The 23,842-nt window shown below is 40.2% G+C and overlaps 1 protein-coding gene across 3 annotated transcripts; it reads left to right on the top strand.

The window, feature by feature from the left end:
- Window positions 1-475: 475 nt before the first annotated feature.
- On the top strand, window positions 476-12,708 carry LOC131370635 (homer protein homolog 3-like). Of its 3 annotated transcripts, XR_009207452.1 has the most exons (4): window positions 476-602; window positions 7,438-7,594; window positions 10,694-10,774; window positions 12,355-12,708. XR_009207452.1 is itself a non-coding variant. In XM_058418018.1 (3 exons), exons 1-3 carry the CDS (start codon window positions 5,190-5,192, stop codon window positions 9,443-9,445), a joined length of 420 nt encoding a protein of 139 aa, XP_058274001.1. In that variant the 5' UTR covers window positions 4,689-5,189; the 3' UTR covers window positions 9,446-10,686. The 3 variants fall into 3 exon arrangements, 2 of the variants coding, with proteins under 2 accessions (XP_058274001.1, XP_058274002.1); XM_058418018.1 differs by lacking the exons at window positions 476-602; window positions 10,694-10,774; window positions 12,355-12,708 and adding exons at window positions 4,689-5,194; window positions 9,188-10,686; XM_058418019.1 differs by lacking the exons at window positions 476-602; window positions 10,694-10,774; window positions 12,355-12,708 and adding exons at window positions 4,690-5,194; window positions 8,517-9,180.
- Window positions 12,709-23,842: the final 11,134 nt, after the last annotated feature.

The raw sequence follows: 23,842 nt of genomic DNA, 5'->3' as shown, positions 1-23,842 counted from the left end.
AGCAAGGTTCTCAGACTTATTGAATCTGTAGCTTCCTGTTCCTGTCGGATTCGGGTTTCTCACTCACTTTACACTAGTACTGGCCCTGACTGACTCACCCGAGTTAAATGATCCGATTCCGCATATTCACTGATGATTCATGAGTCCGAGGTCTAAATTAACCCGATTCTTATTTGTCCTATCGTTGCTACCGTGATTTTTTTTTTTTTTTTTATGAAACAATACAGAACATTATATATTATACATTAACATTCATGCAGTTATTAAACTGCATTAAGAGAAAAAAGCGGAGTCGGATCATGGACTGATTCAGCTGAGAATCGTACGTTTAGTCTCAGCACCCCCAAAATGCGTCAGCTTACATTCTTAAATGTCAATTTATAGGCAAAGCACTTTATGTATATTGTATTAAAGGCGCCTGAAAAGAGGGACTTTTATTTTGAAACTGCGAGCCGAGTAATGCTCTCGAGCGCATGTGCTATTAGTTGTGCTCCCGCTAGCTGCTGGGTGTCGCGTTTCTGCACAAATTGTTAAGCTCGTTAAAAGCCTGTTGGTTCCTTTATTGGCTGCAGAGGTGTAGATATTTAGTCATTGACCACAAAGTAAGTTATTTACTTATCTAGATATTTTGTTTGCCGTGGTTTGTGCTATTTGTTAGTTAACCTCCGTGATGTTAGCATGTCCAGACATATCCTGTGCTGTTGCATGTTAGTGATGGATAATAATATTTATCATGTTGCTGTTCATCCTATGTTGATATGTGGGTTTATTGTTATGTTTTCTGTTTTCCTAGTAATATTATGCTACTCCTTATTTAGTCATTATATACAACAATGTGAATGTCTATATGATAATGCCTGGTCTTTCCTTTATGTCATAGTTTATTAGAAGACTGCTTGATTGTGTTCATGTATATTCATTTTATTCATTATCTTTATTGTATTTGATTTCTTTCAGACTAATATATATATATATATAATATATATATATATATATATATATATATATATATATATATATATATATATTAGTCAAAATTAGTCAAAAATATATACCTCTACATGTGTATTCCTATGTACATCTCTGTACGCTGGTGGACTGAACAAGTTAATACACTGAATCAACCTGATCACCTGTCTCCTCATTATTAGTGCTCTGACCGGCACTCAGGGGGGTTCACTTATCCACCATACTAGACATTACAGTCCTTATCCTCCATAACATATATAGTTATACTTTTTGCACATTTTGCATTTTTGTTCACTGGTATGGTAAGTCTTGATTCTTTTTAATTTACACAAGGACATGTTTGTTGCCCCCGTCAGTGGGGGAACAAGCACACATTGCGTCCTGGGGCAAACATGAACGTTCGGTTGGTTACCCATCATGCAATAGTCAAAGATTTTCTGAAAACTTGCAATTACTATTACATACACGCCATAACATAACAGTACATAACTATACTCATTAAATTATTATAGCGTATAATCACCTGCATTCATCCCACCATTCAATTACTATAGGGTGAAAAAAATCCAGCACTATTTCCCAGCATGATTAGAGTTTGTCCTGGTTAAAGTCATGTCTTCGTTTATTTTAAAGGTTTGTTTCAGTTTAGTTAGTGTTATGTTAGTCTACGTGATTAGGTTAGTCTTCCCCATGTCTGTCTGCGTGAATAAAAGCTGTGCTTCTTGAAATCCTGCGTATGGGTCTGTCTCCATGGCCTACCGGCGCATGCACTACCACGGAGATCCGGGTTCGAGCCCCGCACAGGGCGGCGGCGCCCGGATGTGACAAATTTACAGCTTCCAGCAGTATCCACAAGCACAGGTAATAGATAAAATAAGAAGGAATATAACAAAAAAACAACAACTAAATACCTGATATTAAGTGTGCAAAAAATACTAAATACAGAGATTTAAGGAATAAATACAAAGATTTAAGGAATACAAGATAAGTAACGTGCCAAAAAACAAGAGTTTAAAGATACAGACCTAGTGAGGTGATGTGCAAAATCTGCGTGTTTGAGTCCTGTGCAAATCTCAGTGTATTGAAGAGTTCTGTGCAAACCAGAGTGTATTTTGCATAGTGTGTAGTTGTGCAGTCCAGGACAGAGAGTAGTGTCAACACTGACTTTTCAGGACAGAGAGTAGTGTCAGTACTGACTTTTCAGGACAGAGAGTAGTGTCAGTACTGACTTTTCAGGACAGAGAGAAGTGTCAGTACTGACTTTTCAGGACAGAGAGTAGTGTCAGTACTGACTTATCAGGACAGAGAGAAGTGTCAGTACTGACTTTTCAGGACAGAGAGAAGTGTCAGTACTGACTTTTCAGGACAGAGAGTAGTGTCAGTACTGACTTTTCAGGACAGAGAGTAGTGTCAGTACTGACTTTTCAGGACAGAGAGTAGTGTCAACACTGACTTTTCAGGACAGAGAGTAGTGTCAGTACTGACTTTTCAGGACAGAGAGTAGTGTCAGTACTGACTTTTCAGGACAGAGAGTAGTGTCAGTACTGACTTATCAGGACAGAGAGTAGTGTCAGTACTGACTTTTCAGGACAGAGAGTAGTGACAGTACTGACTTTTCAGGACAGAGAGTAGTGTCAGTACTGACTTTTCAGGACAGAGAGTAGTGTCAGTACTGACTTATCAGGACAGAGAGAAGTGTCAGTACTGACTTTTCAGGACAGAGAGTAGTGACAGTACTGACTTTTCAGGACAGAGAGTAGTGTCAGTACTGACTTATCAGGACAGAGTGTAGTGTCAGCACTGACTTTTCAGGACAGAGAGAAGTGTCAGCACTGACTTTTCAGGACAGAGAATAGTGTCAGCACTGACTTTTCCCAAGTGGAATTAAAGAGTCGCATGGCATGAGGGAGGAACGATCTCCTCAGTCTGTCAGTGGAGCAGGGCAGTGACAGCAACCTGTCACTGAAGCTGCTCCTCTGTCTGGAGATGATGCTGTAGAGTGGATGAAGTGTCCAACTGTCCACCTCATCTGTCCTCTGATATGAAAACGACTGAGTTATGATCATACTGAGTCTAACATTAAACTAGTATCCAGCGTCTGCTTGTCATACATTGCTGACAGAAAATGCACAGTTTAAAGGCAACTCGTTTTATTGGTACACAGAATGTTCATGAAAGTATGATAATCCTGACCTGATTTACTGAATCAACCAACTCACATCTCCATTCTTTCTTTTCATCCATGATGACATTTAAATCATCTTTTGCTGTTTCTGGCGTTTCATCACTGACTGTCCCACAACCTCGATCCCTGTTACACAAGATACGTCCAAAAGATGAAGGAGAGGAGGAAGCGCTGGAGGAAATCAAATTACAGAAACTCTTGTGCACATCACCATGTACTTGTGTTCTTCTCAAAGTATGAAGTTTCAGGTTCTAATTTCAGATTTGGAAATTTGAGGTAGATAAATAGGCTAGAACTGGAGGAAGGTGGTGATGAATAGATGATGTCTACAGATATCTAGAATTGACTAGATGACTAGGAAGAACATAAATGTGACTCGTAGTATATTTTAAGAAAAGCTAAATTTCTAAAAGTATTAAAAGCTTTTGAATTGATCAGAGATGCCATCATGGTTGACATGTTGGAGATCAAATGCTAAAAAAGATCACCGGACTCAACCTGAGATCTTCTGGAGATGAGATGATGCTTCTTCTAGGTCGAGCCACGTGAAAGCCACTCTCCCAGAGCAGTAATGGCTACGAGTGTGTTTCTCTTTCTTAATTACACACACACACACGTGTTCTCTGATTAAGGCTCTGGGTTGTTGAGTGAAAGATTGGGGTTCAAGCCCCAGCACTGCCAAGCTTCCACTGTTGGGCCCTTGAGCAAGGCCCCCAACCCACCCAGGGGCACTGTATCATGGCTGACCCTGCGCTCTGACCCCAACCTCCAAGGATGGGATACACAAAGAAGGAATTTCACTGTGCAGTAATGTATATATGACAAATAAAGACAACTTAATACAGGGTGAATAGAAATCACACAGACAACACAATTGTTCATGAAGAGGTCAGTCTTTAGACGTCGATGAAGACTGTGAGGGACATGGACATCTTGAGGAAGTTGATTCCACGTCCTACAGAGGACACCAGAACTGGTGCACGCCTTCCTTGAACCCCTGAGAGATAATGGGACCAGTCGAGTAGTGCTGGAGGATCAGCTGGTCTGTTTGTGGCATCTTCATCAGCATTTAGAGATAAATGTGTGTGTGTTTTCATGTTGGGGTGTATGGCCATGAACATGCAGATAAAGTGACAAAACAACATGTGAAATAAACAAGAAGGAATTATGTTGCAAGTATAAGTGCGCAGAAACAAAAGAAAATGGCAGGAGATGTTGGATAAAGTAAAAAAACACGAAGATATCACCAAAAGCAAGTGGAAGATAACTGTAAATGATGATAGGAAAGTGGGTACACACACACACTAGACCAAGTATTTCATCACTCCAACATGCGTAACCACCATGCAATACAGGTGACGGCTATGGCTTCAAATCCCCGCCATATGTATCGTACTCGTAAAAAATATCGTGCTCGTAAAAATATATAAAACACGTGAATCACAAGGATGCTAGTTTGTTCTTTCCAGCATGCCAGTGTTTGTTGTTCCAAAAATCACGCGTGGAGTTTTATGCAGATTAGGGGCGGGATAAAAGTCCCCATTGGTCCGCGGCTGCTCGGGCTCGCCCGTAACGCAAATCGGCGGACAGGAAAACGCGTGACAGATCGACGCCCTCTTTTTCAACGAGTTGCCAAGAGTGGCGCGGCGTCGCGAGCGAGGAGTTTGGCGCGTGCACGCTGAGCAGAGAGCGGCGGAGAGTTTTTTTGCTGCTGTCCGCAAGGTTACCGAAGTGCAGCCAAAGAAAGAAAGAAAGAAAGAAAGAAGGAGGAGGGGGAACAGGAGAGAAACTCCACACAGGATGTTCAGTATGCATTTGTCTCGTTTTTACCGTCGAGGTTTAACGGGTTTAGTTTAAAAAGTCGCGTTTGGAACTGAACCGATTAGGCTCTCTGCTCCTCTCGCGGTAATTCCGGCTATTTAATTGGGACGCATCCGGACGCAGCTCGAGAGATCCAGGAGTCTCTGCGGTTTCTGCAGTTCCCTCACTGTCAAGGGGGCAATGAGCATTCCTGTCTTTTTGCATTGACAACGAAATGGGGTGAGTGAAGTGTGTAGTGTGTGTGTGTGTGTGTGTACTAGTGCCTCAGGCGGGAGAAAATCTGTATCTAGGCAGATTGTTGCTGTACAGTATTCGTCTTCTAAAAATTACAGTCACTGTGCCAAAGTGCAGTTTTTGCTTCTTAGGGTGCAGGTGTGTGTGTGTGTGTGTGAGAAAGAGAGAGACCTTTAGCTTTATTCACTAAAGGATGCACAATGCGTCAAGGATATCCCTGTATGGACATATCGATACTATTTGTTTTTGTTTTATTCAACCACTTTTATTCAAAATTTTGTTTTATTCAGCACTTTGTCTGACACTTGTTGACGTGCTGTTGCAGTTGTAATATGTTTTTTTTTTTAATGAGAATCAATAATAATAATAATAATAATAATAATAATAATAATAATAAATCTCAGACAAAATAATGCAAGCTGCTCTTTAACCCTGTCCCCATGTCAAAAAATTCCCTTCAATTGCAATTGTCAAGAGGCAGCTTTACAGAAATCAGGGTGCAGGTTTAGATCCCAGTGAGAGGAGACAGTGGCGAGGAAAAACCTTACTGAAATGACGTGTGGAAGAAACCTTGAGTGGAACCAGACTCCTGTAGAATCCTCACTCATCTTCAACACTATACTATAAAGACAAACGGTTCACAAAGTGCATTGAAAGGATGAAAGGATGTTTCCCCAAAACCTGGGGAAGTCGTTCAGCCTAATCGCTCTTTTAACATACTGTAGGTGGTTAATGTGATTGATGAGGTATTATAGCTGGCATGAAAGTGCAGCAATTAAAAGGGAGACATGCTGTTGAATTATTACAGTGGAGTGGCAGACACATTTGAAACATAGCTTGTATGTTACAGCTATACTTGAGTACAAAGGCTGATTTGCTTTAGTGGATTATATCTATCACACACATGATATACTATCTCTCTCTCTCTCTCTCTCTCTCTCTCTCTCTCTCTCTCTCTCTCTCTCTCATATATATATATATATATATATATATACACACACACACACACTGTCTTTATGCAGTGCTTCAGTCAGGCTTGTCTTTCTGCTTTCTAGCAGCACTGTAAGCAGTTTTATCAAGAGGCTGTTTGCTTAGTAAAATTTGGCAGTAATTGCTTCATTAGGAATGTATATCTGGCAATAAGTCAGTGAAATTTGTAGGCAGTCAAAGCAAAACTTGTCTCGATGGCTACCTCAACACACACACACAGGATGTACACACTTACACATGTGCACTTTTTTGTGTAGTAAGCATAGTTCTCTTTACTGTTTGCTTGTGGGTGAAAGTGCATATCGATGTATTGTGTGTGAAAGTGCATATCGATGTATTTATGTGAATGTGTGTGTTTTATATTATCTGTATTTTCTTCTTGAGTTTCTGAGAAACGCTGTAGTCAGGTAACATCTCTGGAACTAGTGGAAACAAAGAATTTCTAACTAGTTGTCTCATTGACTATTTAGGCTTTTCTTTACTCTCTAAATACTCAGACTTTTGGAACCCGGAAGCTGGAACTGTCTGTTTTGTGATACTGGCTTATGAACTGGAAGTATTGGAACTCAGGGACAGGCCTAAAAGCACTGCTTGTTGCATACTGTATATAATAGACTCGGTTTGTTCATGCTGTTTGTGCCATGAAAAAGCAAATGTTTGCTATTTTATCCTGCACAATGTTCTCAAAAACGTGTCTAGTTTTTAGGCTGTGTGTGTGTGTGCATCGAACAGGTATAACATTATGACCATCTGCCTAATACTGTGTTGGTCCCCCTTTTGCTGCCAAAACACCTTTGAATCAGAACCAGCATTAACTTCTTCAGTCTGTTGGATTGGACCACACGGACCAGCCTTCGATCCTTACATGCATCAGTGAGCCTTGGCCATCCATGACCCTGTCGCCAGTTCACCACTGTTCCTTCCTTGGACCACTTTTTGATAGATACTGACCACTGCAGACCAGGAACACTCCACAAGAGCTGCAGTTTTGGAGATCAAATCTTGCTCAAATCCTTGCGCTTACCCATTTTTCTTGCTGCTCACACATCAACTTTGAGGACAAAATGTTCACTTGCTGTCTAATATATCCCACCCACTAACAGGTGCCATGATGAAATAATCAGTGTTATTTACTTCCTCTCCCAGTGGTCATAATGTTATGCCTGATTATATGTCATTCACTTTCTTAAATACATAATCTTGTTCTGGTGTTCTGTCATTTTCTGTTTCTCACTTAGGGAGCAACCCATTTTCAGTACCCAAGCGCACATGTTCCAGATCGAACCAGCTACTAAGTGCAACTGGATCCCAGCCAGCAAGCATGCAGTTACCGTCTCTTTCTTCTACGATGCCAATCGGCATGCCTACCGCATCATCAGTGTGGGAGGCACCAAGGTGAGCCAGTCGTCCCTTTTTATTAATGTTGGAGCTGCTTCTCACCTGGATGTTAGATCAAGGTAGATGAAGCTGTCTCATTACCCTAGTACAGCAAAAAAAATTTTGACTTTAACATTTGTTTCTCCAGTGTATTTATACAGCACCAGAACATGGCTGAAAATGATTGGATTAAATCATCTTTAACAATTGTTTAGATTAGAAAAGGTTTCTATAAAAGAAGATTTCTATCAAAAACACTATCAGATTTCACCTTCAGTAAAGCAGCACAGAAAGTGGAGTTTTTGATGAGGGATTTAGCTGCCCATTTTAGCCAGTGTGGATAATCGATGTCTGTTGATAGAGTGAATCTCCAGGCTTCTCTGGCTGGAGGAGCAGCGTTCCGGGGAGGAGGATCTTGAGAGATGGAAGTGTTGATCAATGAGGAAAGGCAGAGATCACCTCTAGAATGCAGATTGTGCTTTTTGTGCAGTGTGGATGTCTAAAGTATTGAGTCACGTTTTTTTTAAGTACTGGAGAAGTGAATGGACAGTGATTAGGAGAATATTAGTTTAGTTGGGAGGTTTGTTTTGATTTTGTATGATCTATAAGACAGGCAGATTGTGAAGATTCTCAGTTATCTGGAAGTTGAGTCATGTCAACTGGACTTCGTTCTAGTTAGATTGAAACGTTTCACTGCTCATCCGAGCAGCTTAGCTGACTCAGTTTCCGGATATAAGACATAAAGTGACTCAATTTCCAGATATAAGACAAATACACCAATTTTTAAACATTCTATCTGGGTATGTTGGTGCAGTTAGAATACATTCATTAATTCATTCACTCATTTTTAAGACACTCTTCATAAGACGTCTGTCATTCACACTCATTCACACCTAGGCGAATTTTATTACACTCAATCCACCTACTGTCATGTGTTTAGATAGATGGATCTCTGAAAACCTGGAGGAAGCTTACACAGACACAGGCGGAAGATACGAAGCTCCACACAGACGGTAACCTGAGGTCAGGATTGAACAGTGAGGCAGTAGTATGCCATCAGGATGCCCTGAGTGCATTCACAGAGATAAATATCCAGTTACGTACTGCTTCATGGTTGGAAATGGGTCATTTATGAACTAGATCAACTGAAGACTGAAAATAAGGACAGCTTTATTACACACAAGGAATTATGGATGATCAATATGTTTAAATGAACTTAAATATAGGTCACAGAATTTAGTACACTGTAATTTTTTTTACCTTGTTCTCATAGAGTCCAGAGTGGTCAGTAACTGAGTTTTTATTTTCCCCCCTCAACCCCACCCCTACAAAGCTTTAGCTAGTCATATAATAACAGCTTACTGAAGTGCATTACAGCTCTGCGCTCCCTACACTGCCGAACATGTGGGGATGCACCTTAAATGAATCGAGAGGAAACTCAGGGGGGGAGTAGAAGGCCAGTTCAATCACTAAAGCTTAACCCAACAGAGCAGCATTTCACCTCCTGAGGAGATACCTGCCATCAATGCTTATAAGTGGCTCAAGTCACAATGAATATTTCACCATTGTCTGTAATCTGCCAAAACTCAGAGCTGCTCTCTGTCTCTGCAGGCTATCATCAACAGCACCATCACACCCAACATGACATTCATCCCAGAAGTCGGTGGCAGTGGCAATTTGACAATTTGTCCAAAGCTAACTCTATACATTAATATAATACTATGTAATTCACATCAGTGTGCTATTTTTTTATTACACTTTTCTGAGCGCTTTAAGGAGGTCAAAATAGCTGCTCGGCTAGCTAGAGAGAAATCGCAAGACAAGATGCAATTACTCTGTAGTATATGTTCGAAGACTTATATGACTTAAAACATATATGCGATCACTCTGCACTAATTCTCAACATGCTTTTATAATACTCTCATATAAAAAAGGTTATTTTATATTTTTGGTTCTTTGCTAATGGCTTAACTTGCTATGCATTCAAAATATAATATTCTTCTGAATCATTTTTGATAGACACATGATCCACACAGGCATGTGGAAAGACAGAGATATTGAGCATTATAAAGTGGAAAAATAAAGACTCAGATATCTTTTATGTTCAAATGAGGAGTGAAAACTACAGCTCATATCTGAAATGTAGGCTTTGTTTTTAAGACACTTAGCTAGCTAATTAGCTTGTTATGTATCATTATATTACATCCCCTTTTTTGCATAGTTAATTATGTTTCCAAGTAACCAAAATATAGACCTGGGCAGCACACTGGAGCTCTCTCTTCTGCAGTGCACTAGCTTATAATTTGTCCACCTCTGAGGTTTAACTCAGTGGCTATATGATAAACAGAGAATTTTGTATCTATATTGCCAAAAGCTTTGGGATGTCTGCCTTTACATGCACATTAATTTAATATGGAGTTGGCCTTCCCTTTTCAGCTTCAACTCATCTGGGAAGGCTTTCCACAAAGTTTAGGAGTGTGTTTATGGGAACGTTTGACCATTCTTCTAGAAGCGCAACTGATGTTGGACGAGAAGGCCTGGCTCACAGTCTCCGCTCTAATTCATCCCAAAGGTGTTCTGTCGGGTTGAGGTCAGGACTGGGTCAGGCCAGTCAAATTCCTCCACACCAAACTCGCTCATCCATGTCTTTACGGACCTTGCTTTGTGCACTGGTGTGCAGTCATGTTGGAACATCCCCAAACTGTTCCCACAAAATTGGGAACATGAAATTGTCCAAAATGTCTTGGTACACTGAAGCATTAAGAGTTCCTTTCATTGGAACTAAGGGGCCAAGTCCAACCCCTGAAAAACAACACCTGAATTCAATGATTTGGGTGTACCAAAACATTTGCCAATAGAGTGTATTTGCTTCCAGTCGCCAACTTAGAAACTCCTCACAGTCCAAAGCAATAGAATAATGCTCATATTCATTATAATTTTTTTTCAGGAGAGACATTTTCCTCTGCTCATATCCCAAGATTTGGTACAAACTCCTAGAGTGAGGCTGAAAAAGATGGGTGTGCTTCCACGCATGTCATTTGCAAACAGAAAGAAAAGAAAGTAGGTGGATGTTATATGATTAGAAGAGATGTTAACACACTCCTTCATTGTTTCCAGAGAAGAATAACCTGTCATTTATCGAGACATCGGCTCTGGATTCAACCAACGTAGAGGAGGCGTTCAAGAACATTCTAACAGGTACATCATGTCAAACACAATACTCTGCCATGCCAGGATATTATTCACACTCCCAAATATATATGTGTGTGTGTGTGTGTGTGTGTGCATGAGTGATTCTGGTTTATTTGGAATGGAAATTGAATTGTCTTGTGACGGCAGTGTGATGCAATATACATCCTGGTTTAATCAGTCAAGCATGCACAGGTCAATGTGCCATTCTAGCGCATGAGGCTTCAGACCAGTATGGTTTTCAGGTTGTAATAAAATGGTAACAAATCACATGTCATAAATCACAGTTTATGACAGGTTTCAAGTGCTGCTGTGCAGAAAATCAGAGCAACTCAAAAGATTAGATGTAGTTATGAGCTATGTACAAATTTAATACTTGAATGTGAAAGTCTTGATAAAACAGTGTACATATGGTATGTTCAAGTAGCAGCTACTTATCTAGGATCAGGAGGATTTATCAGGATCAGGATATATCTGGATGTGATTCAGACATAAGCATCACGAGGAAACCTTGATATAAAGGTGGATTTTGTGATATCCAGCTCGTAGACTCATAGACTGATTCTGAAAATCCAAAGAACATTAATTTGTTCAGTGTTCTGATCAGGGAAACATTTCTGGGATGTTCACTGACTAGGCATAACATTATGACCGCCTGTCCAATATTGTGTTGGTCCAGCTTTTACTGCCAAAAAACCCTGACCCATCATGCACTGTGTATTCTGACACCTTTCTATCAGAACCAGCATTAACTTCTTCAGCAATTTGAGCAACAGTAGCTCGTCTGTTGGATCGGACACACAGGCCAGCCTTCACTCCCCACGTGCCTCAGTGAGCCTTGGCTGTCCATGACCCTGTCACTGGTTCACCACTGTTCCTTCCTTGGACCACTTTTGATAGATACTGACCACTGCAGACCGGGAACACCCCACAAGAGCTGCAGTTTTGGAGATGCTCTGATCCAGTCATCTAGCCATCACAATTTGGCCCTTGTCAAACGCTCAAATCCTCATGTTTGTCCATTTTTCCTGCTTCTAACACATCAACTTTGAGGACAAAATGTTCACTTGCTGCCTAATATATCCCACCCACTAACAGGTGCCATGATGAGGAGATAATCAGTGTTATTCACTTCACCTGTCATTGCTCATAAGGTTGTGCCTGATCTGTGTATTAAAGTGCTGAGTGGCCTTTAGAGGTGTCACTTTGAAGATTATACAGGTATTCATCTTCAAGCATGTTATTCAGTAACTTCTATAACTAAGGTGAAACAAAAAGGAAAGATTTGTAGCTGGAACAGATGCTAAGGGATTAAAATACCTGTCATACCATGTGTAAGGTTAAACTATGAAAATTGATCACCAGGTTGTTTCATTTTCTGAGTGTGTGGCTTCTGCAGAACTGAAATACAGTCTCCTGTTACAGCAACAGGTTCTATGTTTATGTTAATTAAATTGCCTTTTCTTCTTAACTGTGGCTTAAACTACTGCCACCAGTTCCCTGAAACAAGTCAATTCCAGCAGATGACCAAATGAACCCAGTAGAGGTTTAAGTATGATAATATTGAGCGCCTCTGCTCTGTCTTGCAGAGATCTATCACATCGTATCACAGAAGCAGATCGCCGTTCGATCAGCTAATGATGAGTCTCCAGGGAACAACGTAGTGGACATCAGCGTGCCGCCCACCACGGACGGGCAAAAGGGCAGCAAACTGCAGTGCTGCCAAAACCTGTAACCATGACTACCAACCATCACCCCCAACCCCACCGAACCTTCACCACACTCCGCACTACACTCATCTCCCGTTTCCTCTCTGTGTCGTGCCGCTGAGGTTTGATTTATTTGTGTAATATATATTTTTCCATTTGATAGCTTCTCAACTCACGTATGCACACATACCGAGACACATATTTCTGACATGAAATAAAATTCTACAGTACAAACTCTGGTGATGTCGGTTTGCTTAATGTGGTGGAAATAATGGCCTTCTTACTGAACCAATGAGCTGAAGAAATCTAGTGGGCCTTAAGAAGATTAAAATCATTGTGCTAGAGCAGAGATGCCCAAGCTATCTGTACATACTAGCCATACTATCTCAGAAAAGAGAGGGGGGGTGCCTTTGACACAGATCGTCATTTCTAATTTAACACAAAATTTTTGTTTGTTTTATTGTTGAGCTACGAAAGAGTAAACTGAAATAAAATGTAAATGAATCTGATTTTTTTTTTTACGTACATGCGCAATTCAAGGTGCAGCGCCACGTGCTTTGCAACAATCAATCAACGAGCTGCTTGCCAAACTTCAATTCGAGCAGAGCGTGCTGCTACGTCCTTCATCAGCACAAGAAAGTGCCACGCGGGTCAGTTATCAGATTTCTGCTCTACTTGCTAAACGTGGAAGAGCATTCGCTACTGGAGAATTCGTCAAAGAATGTCTTGAAATGAATTCATGAATTAAAGTGGGAGAAGATGGCTGGCATTACAACTGATGAAGCGTTGGCAATGGTAGAGAGGAAATCTGGCCTTGCTACTTTGGCGTTTCAGAAAGTCAGTGAATGTGGACTTTTGGACTTTACCAATAAAACTGCATTAGTTAATCAGAATAAAGTTGTTTTCTATTTACTTTTAAATATTATGAAATAAATGAGGGGAACCCATGGCAACTTTTAATGTAATATACACTGAACAAAATTATAAACAAAACACTTGTTTTTGCCCCCATTTTTCATGAGCTGAACTCAAAGATCTAAGACTTTTTCTGTGTACACAAAAGGCCTTTTTCTCTCAAATATTTTTCACACATCTGTCTAAATCTGTGTTAGTGAGCACTTCACCTTTGCCGAGATAATTCATCCACCTCACAGGTATGGCATATCAAGATGCTGATTAGACAGCATGATTATTGCACAGGTGTGCCTTAGGCTGGCCACAATAAAAGGCCACTCTCAGATGTGCAGTTTTATCACACAGCACAATGCCACAGTTGTCGCAAGTCTTGAGGGAGCATGCAATTGGCATGATGACTGCAGGAATGTCCACCAGAGCTGTTGCCCGTGAATTGAATGTTCATTTCTCTACCATAAGCTGTCTCCAAAGGCATTTCAGAGAATTTGGCAGTATATCCAACCGGCCTCGCAACCGCAGACCACGTGTAACCACACCAGCCCAGGACCTCCACATCCAGCATCTTCACCTCCAAGATCGTCTGAGACCAGCCAGAGGTGCAATTATGCTGTTCAGAGTCTTTAAACAAAGAAAAATAGGAATTTTTAAGGGAAAATGTCTGTCTCACTGCACTGTGTGAAATAAGAGTCTACTGAGACTGGATCCAGTTACTGTCCTTTTAAACATGTCGCTAACATGAAGAAATCTATTTCAGGATACATTGAGTAGACCCTTTTTGTTACTTGGTGCTGAGTGTCTTCTTAAACAACCTTGAATTAATGTGAAAGAAGGTTGTACAACGTTGTTCCCTTTACTTTGTACTTGAATGTTTCATCACGCAAGCTGTTTTTTTCTCTTTGCAAATCAGTATGCTGACCAGAAACCATTAGTCATGAGCAGAAATCTGCACATCACATTGGACTAACAGGAAATGTGACTGAATGAATCAGTGAACAAATCTGAATGATTATTTTGACACTCTGATATTTCAGCTCTAACAGATAGTTCACTCTGAGGCAAAGCAGGGCAGATGTGGAGAAGCTCTTCACCTTTAACCAAAGCAGCTGTTGCATTAAACTTTATGTAGCTATAATAATGCATGCAGTGATGCTGAACTCTTCTCAGCATGAACAGAAATAAAAACACTCGGACATGTGGGGAAGTAGAAATGTTTCTCCTGGTTGGTGAATCTGTTGGTTCAAGTAGTGAGAGAAGACGAGTCAGAGACTGGAAAAGAAACAGAGGAACCAAAAATAGAAAGATTTATTTGGGGAATCAGAGTGAATACTGACTCTAGACTCCATACTTCTATTTCATACTTCAGTGATTTCTTTAGAATTTCTCCCTCTGATCATGGTGCCACGTTCAACAACCAGCTTTCTTTGTAAGGCTATGGCTGAAAACACGTGTTTGTTTGTTTGTTTGTTTGTTCATTCATTCATACAATAGAGACAATGGAGACTTGGTTGTCTGTTTTGAACTGCATTATTATTTTACAATTAATAAAAATAAATAATGAATGAAAGCTGAGTTTTCCCCTGCAGGTCAGCGGCGGTCCTCTGCAGCCTGATGTTCAACCGTTTATGCAACTCCTTCTAATGCACTTTTCATCACTCATAACCTCCAGTGGATTCTCTCTCTCAGTCGCTTTAACCCGTATGAGACATGCCAGTGGTGTTATTCTGAGTGTGAGCTTCTTTAAGGTTTCTTCAAACTCCAGTTCTTTCTTTTGTGATTTCTTCAGCTCTCTCGCCGTGCAGGCTTTTTCACACACCAGCATTCTTTTCAGATCTGTGACCGAAAAATACATTTCTGTAAGCATCATTTCATAAATTAGAGACACTGAACACATATCTTTGCAGTAAAAAGTAAACTGTTGACTTACTGTCAGAGCGAAGCTTCATCTCCATTTCACTGGCCTCCTTTTTGGTGTTATCTAGACTGCGCTGCAGTTGCTCTACTTCAGCTTTGTGATTCGGCTGCCCCTGCAGGTCATTTAATGCAAGCTCTAGCCGGTTGTTCAAGCCTTTAAGCAAGAGATTCATGTTCCTCATCTTTTTCTCACACTCTTCCTTACTCTCAGCCTCCTTTTGTTTTTCTTTTTCTGCCTCCTCAACTCGTGCCTCACATGCCATCAGCATTTCCCAGAGTGCACGGTTCTGCTCTTCTGTGGCGCTGAGCTGCTGCTGAGAGGAGCTGAGCTCCAACTGGAGGGACTGGACCTTGTTCTCAGAGGTGCACAGTTTCTCTTGGAGCTCCGTGCTGAACATCAGCTTCTCCTCCTGTAGAGACTGATGAGGTGTTTTCTTCAGCTCTCTCCTTATGAAGGCTTGTTCATCCATAAGCTCTATTTGGAGTTCTATGACTGAAAAACACATTTATGTAAACATCATTTCATAAATTAGAGACACTGAACACATATCTTTTCAGTAAAAAGTAAATTGTTGACTTACTCTCAGTGTGAAGCTTCATATCCATTTCTGTGGCCTCTGATTTGGCTTCATCCAGACTGTGCTGCAGCTACACTACTTCAGCCTTGTGATTGGCTGTGGCTTTCTCTACATATCCCATCAGATGCTCCTGTCTCTCCAGGGAGACTTTCAGCTGCCCCTGCAGGTCGTCTAGCCGGTTGTTCATGCCTTCAAACAGGAGTTCCATATTCCTTATCTTCCGCTCACACTCTTTCCTACTTTCTGCCTCCTTCTGTTTTTCTTTTTCTGCCTCGTGGACTCATACCTCACATGCCTTCAGTATTTCCCGGAGCATACGGTTCTGCTCCTCTGTGGCACTCAGCTGCTGCTGAAGGGTGTGAATGAGATCCATAGATCTTAGCTCCTTCACTTCTCCAACCCTCTGCAGCTCTTTGTGCTTCAGATGCTCTGAAAGGTGCTGGAGATGGTATGACTCTGTCAATACATTCTCCATTAAAGGCTAGAGAAAGAGAGAGAGAGAGAGAGATTGGTAAAGCTAACCATGACACAAGTCAAGACAAGAATAAAACCTGTTTAAAGAAGGCCAAAGCTCAAGTAGCACACATGATTTAGTCAACAGATAAAACAAGTGATTTCAGATGCAAAGCCAGTGAGTGAATTTCCAGTGAACGTACCTTCAGCTTATTGGAGAGGATGTCCGGCAGGTCAACAAAGACTGCTGAGCAGTCAACTTCTCTACTGAGCTCATCCATGAGCATGCTGAAAGTAGAATTTACATCAGAATGTAGTTATGTTTCTATATTAAGGTGAATTAGGACTCATTTAAGGACAGCACACAAAGATGTAGAAATATAAAGAAGATTTGTTTCAAGTTGCAGACCAGAAGAAAGACACTTTCATATTCAGAGACCTCCTCTGCCTCAATAACAAATGATTACGAGCACGTCCTGTGATAATCATAATGGCCATTTTCTTTCATATGAATCTAATGTTAGCTCGTAGCAATGAATTTTATTATGTATGTGAATAAATCTGTTATTATATTAATTATGTCGTGTATGGCTATACAACAACACAATAACCCAATAGCTCAACTTTTATTGCTGATATTTGACCGGTCACCAAGTAACATTTCCATTTCATAGCTTTTTTATGTAAAGTAGAACAAGATTACTGCACAAATACTGTAATGGCCCATCACACACCAAAGCATAAGTTACTAAACACTGAAATATTGACTGAATTTGAACTTTTTTTCCTCTGAATCTGTAGAGCAGCAAGTTTCTGTTAAAGTCAATCTGTTTAGATCCTCGCTGGTCATTTGTTTAAAACTGATTCCCAGGACACAGGAGTGTCCAGCACACAGGAGTTATTCTGTATGAGTTACCGAGTCAGGCTGTCCCGCTGTAGTGCTTCATATTTTCTTCTGCAGTGATGTATATATTTATATAAATTAAAATATATAATTTTTTTAAGCACTTTATGTAGGAAACAATTTACAAGCCACAGCCCCTGTCTTTATATGAGTCCTTTATCTTGTGTAGTGTCCATACACAAATACCCGTACCTGTTACTATCTTAACTATAACATAAATCTTAGCAGGAAAACATAATTGATCTGAAGTCCTGCTATTTTACAGCCCCATGTTCCCCTTGTGCTCCTTGATTTAGAATAATGTTTGACATGTGGATCATGATCATTTCTCAGACCTTGTATCAAAAGGCATGTGTGAGTAGAGTGACAGATTCTTCTCACATAAAATAAATAGTTCATTACAAAAAATGACAACATTAAAGCTAGGATAAATGTGGTATTTTTTTAACCTTAGTACTTTAGGATACTTTTGTACTTTAACTCAAGTAGAAATTCAAATTAAGGACTTTTACAGGAGTAAAATTTGAAATAGGGTATCTCTACTTTCACTTCAGTACAGGAGATGTGCACTTTGCCCTCCACTGTCTCTCTGAATTAAAGCGGAGACTGTGATCCATTCCAAAACTGGGACATCTGCCTTTACATGCACATGAATGTAATATGGAGTTGGCCCGCCCTTTGCAGCTATAACAGCTTCAACTCTATTGGGAAGGCTTTCCACAAAGTTTAGGAGTGTGTTTATGGGAATTTTTGACCATTCCTCTAGAAGCACATTTGGGGGATCAGGCACTGATGTTGGATGAGAAGGCCTGGATCACAGTCTCTGCTCAAAGGTGTTCTATCAGGTTGAGGTCAGGACTCTGTGCAGGCCAGTCAAGTTCCTCCACACCAAACTCGCTCATCATTGCCTTTATTGACCTTGCTTTTTTCACTGGTGTGCATTTATGTTGGAACAGGAAGGGGTCATCCCCAACCTGTTCCCACAAAGTTGGGAGCATGAAATTGTCTAAAATGTCTTGGTAAGCTGAAGCATTAAGAGTTCCTTTCACTGGAAATAAGGGGCCAAATCCAAGCCCTGAAAAACAACACCTGAACTTTTGGCAATATAGTGTAGCACTGAGACTTAAATTTATTGTATATTTAAGATTGCCAGGAAAGGAAAGTCATCTGAAAACAAAAGTTGTTTATTTTTCTCAAAAAGACCTCAAGAACCTCGAAGGTGGAGGCGAGGTCAACTTGGCAAAAAAAGAAAGGCTAGAACATGGCCAGAGTACAGCTCTAGTTTCAAAATACACAAAATACTGGCCAATCTTTCAATCTTTTCAATCAGTCAAAGACGCTTAACACATAAGACTGAGCGCATGATACTGGCGCCCTCTGGTGGCTAAAGGCGGCATAACCGTTTAACCTCAGGCTGAGCTTTTACAGTACCACGTTATTGCGCCTCTAAAATGACTGACAGTCTTTCCGTCTGGTAACAACTGAAGGTTAATGTTCAGCATGTCTTTTTTATGTTCTCTACTGTTACAGCAGAGGACAAAATTTTACACCCCGGGCATAAAGATTCAGAATTTTAATTTATAAAACAAGCCATACATACAGTTGAAACCAGATATTTACATACACTTCAGAAAAAAACACAAAAACTTTTTTTTCTTTACTGTCAAACATTAAATCAGAGTAAACTTTTTATGTTTTAGATCAATAAATATTAACATATTTTTTGCATTTGTTATATGTCAGACTCGAGCGAGGGAGAATTTTTATGTATTGTTTTTATCACTTTCATCAAAGTCAGAAGTATACATACACTAAGTTTATTGTGTCTTTAAACAAAAAGAAAACTCCAGATGATTCCATTCTGAGCTTAAGAAGCTTCTGATAGGTTAACTGATTCCATTTGAGTTAATTGGTGGCACACCTGTGGATGCATATAAAGGCACACCTCATACACAGAGCCTCTTTCTTTGACATCATGGGAAAATCAAGAGAAATCAACCAAGACTTCAGGAAAAGAATTGTGGACAAGTGTGGCTCATCCTTAGGTGCAATTTCCAGATGCCTGAAGGTCCCACATTCATCTGTTCAGACAATAATACACATGTATAAAAAACATGGGAATGTACAACCATCATACCGCTCAGGAAGGAGACGGATTCTGAGTCCCAGAGAGGAACGTTTTTTGGTGTGAAATGTGCGAATCAACCCCAGGACAACAGCAAAAGACCTTGTGAAGATGCTGGCTGAAACTGGTAAGACAGTGTAATTATCCACAGTAAAACGAGTCCTGTACCACCATGAGCTGAAAGGTTACTCTGGAGGAGAAAGCCATTACTTCAAAACCACCATAAAAAAGCCAGACTACAGTTTGCAAATGCACATGGGGACAGAAATCTTAATTTCTGGAGACATGTCCTGTGGTCTGACGAAACAGAAATTGAACTGTTCGGCCATAATGATAAACGGTATATTTGGAGGAAAAAGGGCGAAGCTTTGAAGCCTCAGAACACCATCCCAACTGTGAAGTATGGGGGTGGTAGTATAATGTTGTGGGGCTGCTTTGCTGCAGAAGGGACTGGTGCACTTCACAAAATAGATGGCATCATGAGAAAAGAAAATTATGTGGATATATTGAAGCAACATCTGAAGACATCAGCCAGGAAGTTAAAGCTTGGGCACAAATGGGTCTTCCAAATGGACAATGACCCCAAGTATACCTCCAAATTAGTTACAAAGTGGCTTAAGGACAACAAAGTCAAGTTATTGGAGTGGCCATCACAAAGCCCTGATCTCAATCCCATAGAAAATTTGTGGGCGGCACTGAAAAGGCGAGTGCGAGCAAGAAGGCCTACAAACCTGACCCAGTTACACCAGTTCTGTCAGGAGGAGTGGGCCAAAATTCCAGCAAACTATTGTACAAAGCTTGTGGAAGGATACCCGAAACGTTTGGCCCAAGTGAAACAGTTTCGGGGCAATTCTACCAAATACTAAGGAAGTGTATGTAAATTTTTGACTGATGAAAGTAATAAAAAAAAATTCCATAAAATTCTCCCTCGCTCGATTCTGACATTTAACAAATGCAAAAAATATGTTAATATTTATTGATCTAAAACAGAAAAAGTTGACTCTGATTTAATGTTTGACAGTAAAGGAAAAAAATGTTTTTTTGTTTTTTTCTGAAGTGTATATAAATATCTGGTTTCAACTGTATTTACCTCATCACATGCACCAACCAGGCATAACATTATGACCACCTGCGCAATATTGTTTCAGCGCTTTCAAGTTATTTATACTTATTCTCATCGGTAGTGTCACAACTAAATGTAGAATATACATCCAAAATTAAACAGGGAATTAAATATCAAAAACATAGCTTCTTCATGTTCCTTCAGTTCCTCTCCCTTGACTGAATGATTTTGAATGTTTTCTGTTTCTTTGGTGTACTTTGTAAGCAGATACTGCCCATATCAACAATAAAAGTTTATTTTTCCCCCCTTTTTTGTGTGTGACATGGCCTGTAACAACAACACGATCGACAAAGATGAACACCCAATCTACAGAGATTGTTTCTGGTAGATCGAGAGATAGATGCTGTGTTTTACTTGAATGCTGAATGCCCCTGACCGACCTGAGGGGTAGGATGAATTAAAATTGAATCAAAGCGTATACGTTACAGAACATAAGAAACAAAAAACATAGTGCAAAAAGTCCTAGATGTTATACAAAATCATCCCTTGTGAGCAAGCCTGAGGCGACTGTGGCAAGGAAAAACTCCCTTAGATGGTATGAGGAAGAAACCTTAAGAGGAACCAGACTCAAAAGGAAACCACATCCTCATTTGGGTGACACCGGAGAGTGTGATTATAAATTATTCTAAACACCGGAGAGTGTCATATGAACAATGTCCTTTCTGTAGTCATGTACAGTCAGTTGTGTGATGCAGATACAGCATATGTAGAATGTTAGTGTGTATTAATTAGAAGGTTGTTGTCATCCTCGAAGTCCACATAGGGTCGGCAGCGTTGCTTTGATTATACCCAAATCCTCACGAAGCAGAATCCAAAGCTGGTCCATCTCTGGATGCCTCAGGGATCCTCGCAGGGTTGGCCTCTGTCTACTGGAGCTGGCACAATCTCCAGATGCCTCGGGATGGGTAGAAAAAGGCACAGGTGGAAGGGAATTAGCGTAGCTGCTGTTCATGATATTAGCAGCACTAGATGATAATGTGCATTTGATCAGATGTACTGGAGTACAAGGTTAGGAGATGAATTATGTGTATGCCAGGCTAAAGAGATCTATGTTTTAACTGGGAGACTGTGTCTAAACCCTGAACACTGTCAGGAAGGCTATTCCAAAGTTTAGGAGCTAAATACGAAAACGCTCTACCCCCTTTTGTTGACTTTGATATTCTGGGAACTACCAGAAGTCCAGAGTTTTGTGATCTTAAAGAGTGTGGTGGATTGTAACATATTAGACGACTGGTTAGATACGTGGGAGCTGAACCATTTAGAGCCTTGTACGTAAGTAGTGCTAGTCTGTAATCAATTCTAAACTTAACAGGTAGCCAGTGCAGGGATGATAATATTGGGGTTATATGTTCATATCTTGACCTGGTAAGTGGCTGCATTCTGGACTAACTGTAGCTTGTTTATTGAAGATGCAGGACAACCACCTAGTAATGCATTACAATAGTCCAGTCTGGAGGTCATGAATGCATGAACTAGCTTTTCTGCGTCAGATACAGATAAAATGTTTCTAAGGCAATATTTCTAAGGTGGAAGAAGGCTGTTTTTGTAATATTGGAAATATGATTTTTAAAGGACAAGTTGCTGTCTAATATTACGCCCAGGTCTTTCACCGTTGAGCTAGTAGTAATAGTACATCCTTTTAAATGCAAGCTGAATTGTGAGAGCTTCTGTGTACTGTTTTTTGGACCAATAAGTAATATCTCTGTCTTATCTGGATTTAGTAATAGAAAATTATCGGTCATCCAATTTTTTATATCTTTGACACACCGAGTTAATCTAGATAATGTAGATATTTCATCTGGTTTAGAAGAGACATATAAGTGGGTATCGTCAGCATAACAATGGAAACTAATCTTATGTCTTCTAATGATGTTACTCAAGGGAAGCATTTATATTGAAAAAAGCAGAGGTCCTAATACTGACCCTTGTGAGACCCCGTATTTCACTGGCATTACACCGGACAGTTCTTCATTTAGATCTGCAAAATGGTATCAGTCAGACAGGTAGGATCTAAACCAATTTAATGCCTGTCCCTGAATACCCATGTGATTTTGTAAGCGATCTACGAGGATATTATGATCTATAGTGTCGAATGCAGCACTAAGATCAAGTAAGACTAATATTAAGATGCAGCTTTGGTCCGAAGCTAAAAACAAGCCATTTGTGATTTTAACTAGCGCAGTTTCTGTACTATGATGGTGACTGAAAGATATTGTTTTCCTGTAAGAAGGAGCATAATTGAGCAGACACCACCTTTTCTAATATTTTAGATATGAACGAAAGGTTTGAAATCGGTCTGTAATTTGTTATTTCATTAGGGTCTAGTTTAGGTTTCTTAAGAAGAGGTTTAATGACTGCCAATTTGAGTGGTTTAGGGAAGAATTAATAATGTTTAGAAGAGACTCTCCAGCTGTATGTATCACTTCTTTTAGTAATCTAGTTGGAATTGGATCTAACAAGCATGTTGTTGATTTAGCCGTGCTGACAAGTTCATACAGCTCTTCCTGTCCTATACCTGTGAAGCACTGTAGCTCTAGATGTGGAGCTTTAGACTGGACTGGATCACAGGATGTTGTCAGAGGTTGAACTTCCATTATTTTGTTCCAGATACTATCAATTTTTTCAGTGAAGAAATTCATAAAGTCCTCACTACTAAACTGTGATGGAATACTCTCCCTGGATATCTGATGTTTTGTTAGTCTAGCCACTGTACTAAGTAAGAATCTGGGATTGTTTTGGTTTATTGCTATCAGTTTGCTCAGACACTCGGCCCTAGCAGCTTTTAGAGACTGTCTATAGCTGGACATACTGTCTTCATACACAATTCTAAAAACTTCTAATTTCGATTTGCTCCACTTCCCTCAAGGTTACGGGTTGCTCTCTTGAGGGCGTGAGTATGACTATTGTACCATGGTGCAGGTGTTTAATCTCTGACCTTTTTTAATCGGATGGGGCAACAGTGCCTAGAGTGCTGGTAAAAATAGTGCCTGTGCTTTTAGTAACTTCATCTAGATCATCTGCATTTAGGGGTCTAGTAAGAAGTTGAGACAGTTCCAGCAGGTCACTTGTGAATCTGTCTTTGGTGGACGGATTAATATTTCTACTAAATTGATAATGTGGGGAGACATGGCTAATACGTTCTACAGGTAGAGTGCACACTAAGAGGCAGTGGTGGGCCATCAGGGCCAACAAGGCCTTCTCTGCTGGCCTAAACAGCAGTGATCTGAATCAATGACTTGCATGGTAATATATTTAAAATGTTTTTCCATTAATGTGTATTTAATTATTCCCAATAGTCTATTCTCTGCATTCTATTTATGATAAGAGTATTTATTCAATCATATTTTAGCCAGTGGCTG

The sequence above is a fragment of the Hemibagrus wyckioides genome, linkage group LG20, assembly GCF_019097595.1.
Source record: "Hemibagrus wyckioides isolate EC202008001 linkage group LG20, SWU_Hwy_1.0, whole genome shotgun sequence".
NCBI classification, from domain to species: domain Eukaryota; kingdom Metazoa; phylum Chordata; class Actinopteri; order Siluriformes; family Bagridae; genus Hemibagrus; species Hemibagrus wyckioides.
The sequence above is the reverse complement of the archived record's forward strand: the minus strand, read 5'-3'. Positions and strand labels throughout refer to the sequence as shown.

Excerpts from the sequence above, each read along its gene's own strand:
- LOC131370635 (XM_058418018.1), top strand. Across the intron at positions 7,595-9,187 it reads TCAGTGTGGGAGGCACCAAG|GCTATCATCAACAGCACCAT; the intron begins GTGAGCCAGTCG and ends CTGTCTCTGCAG.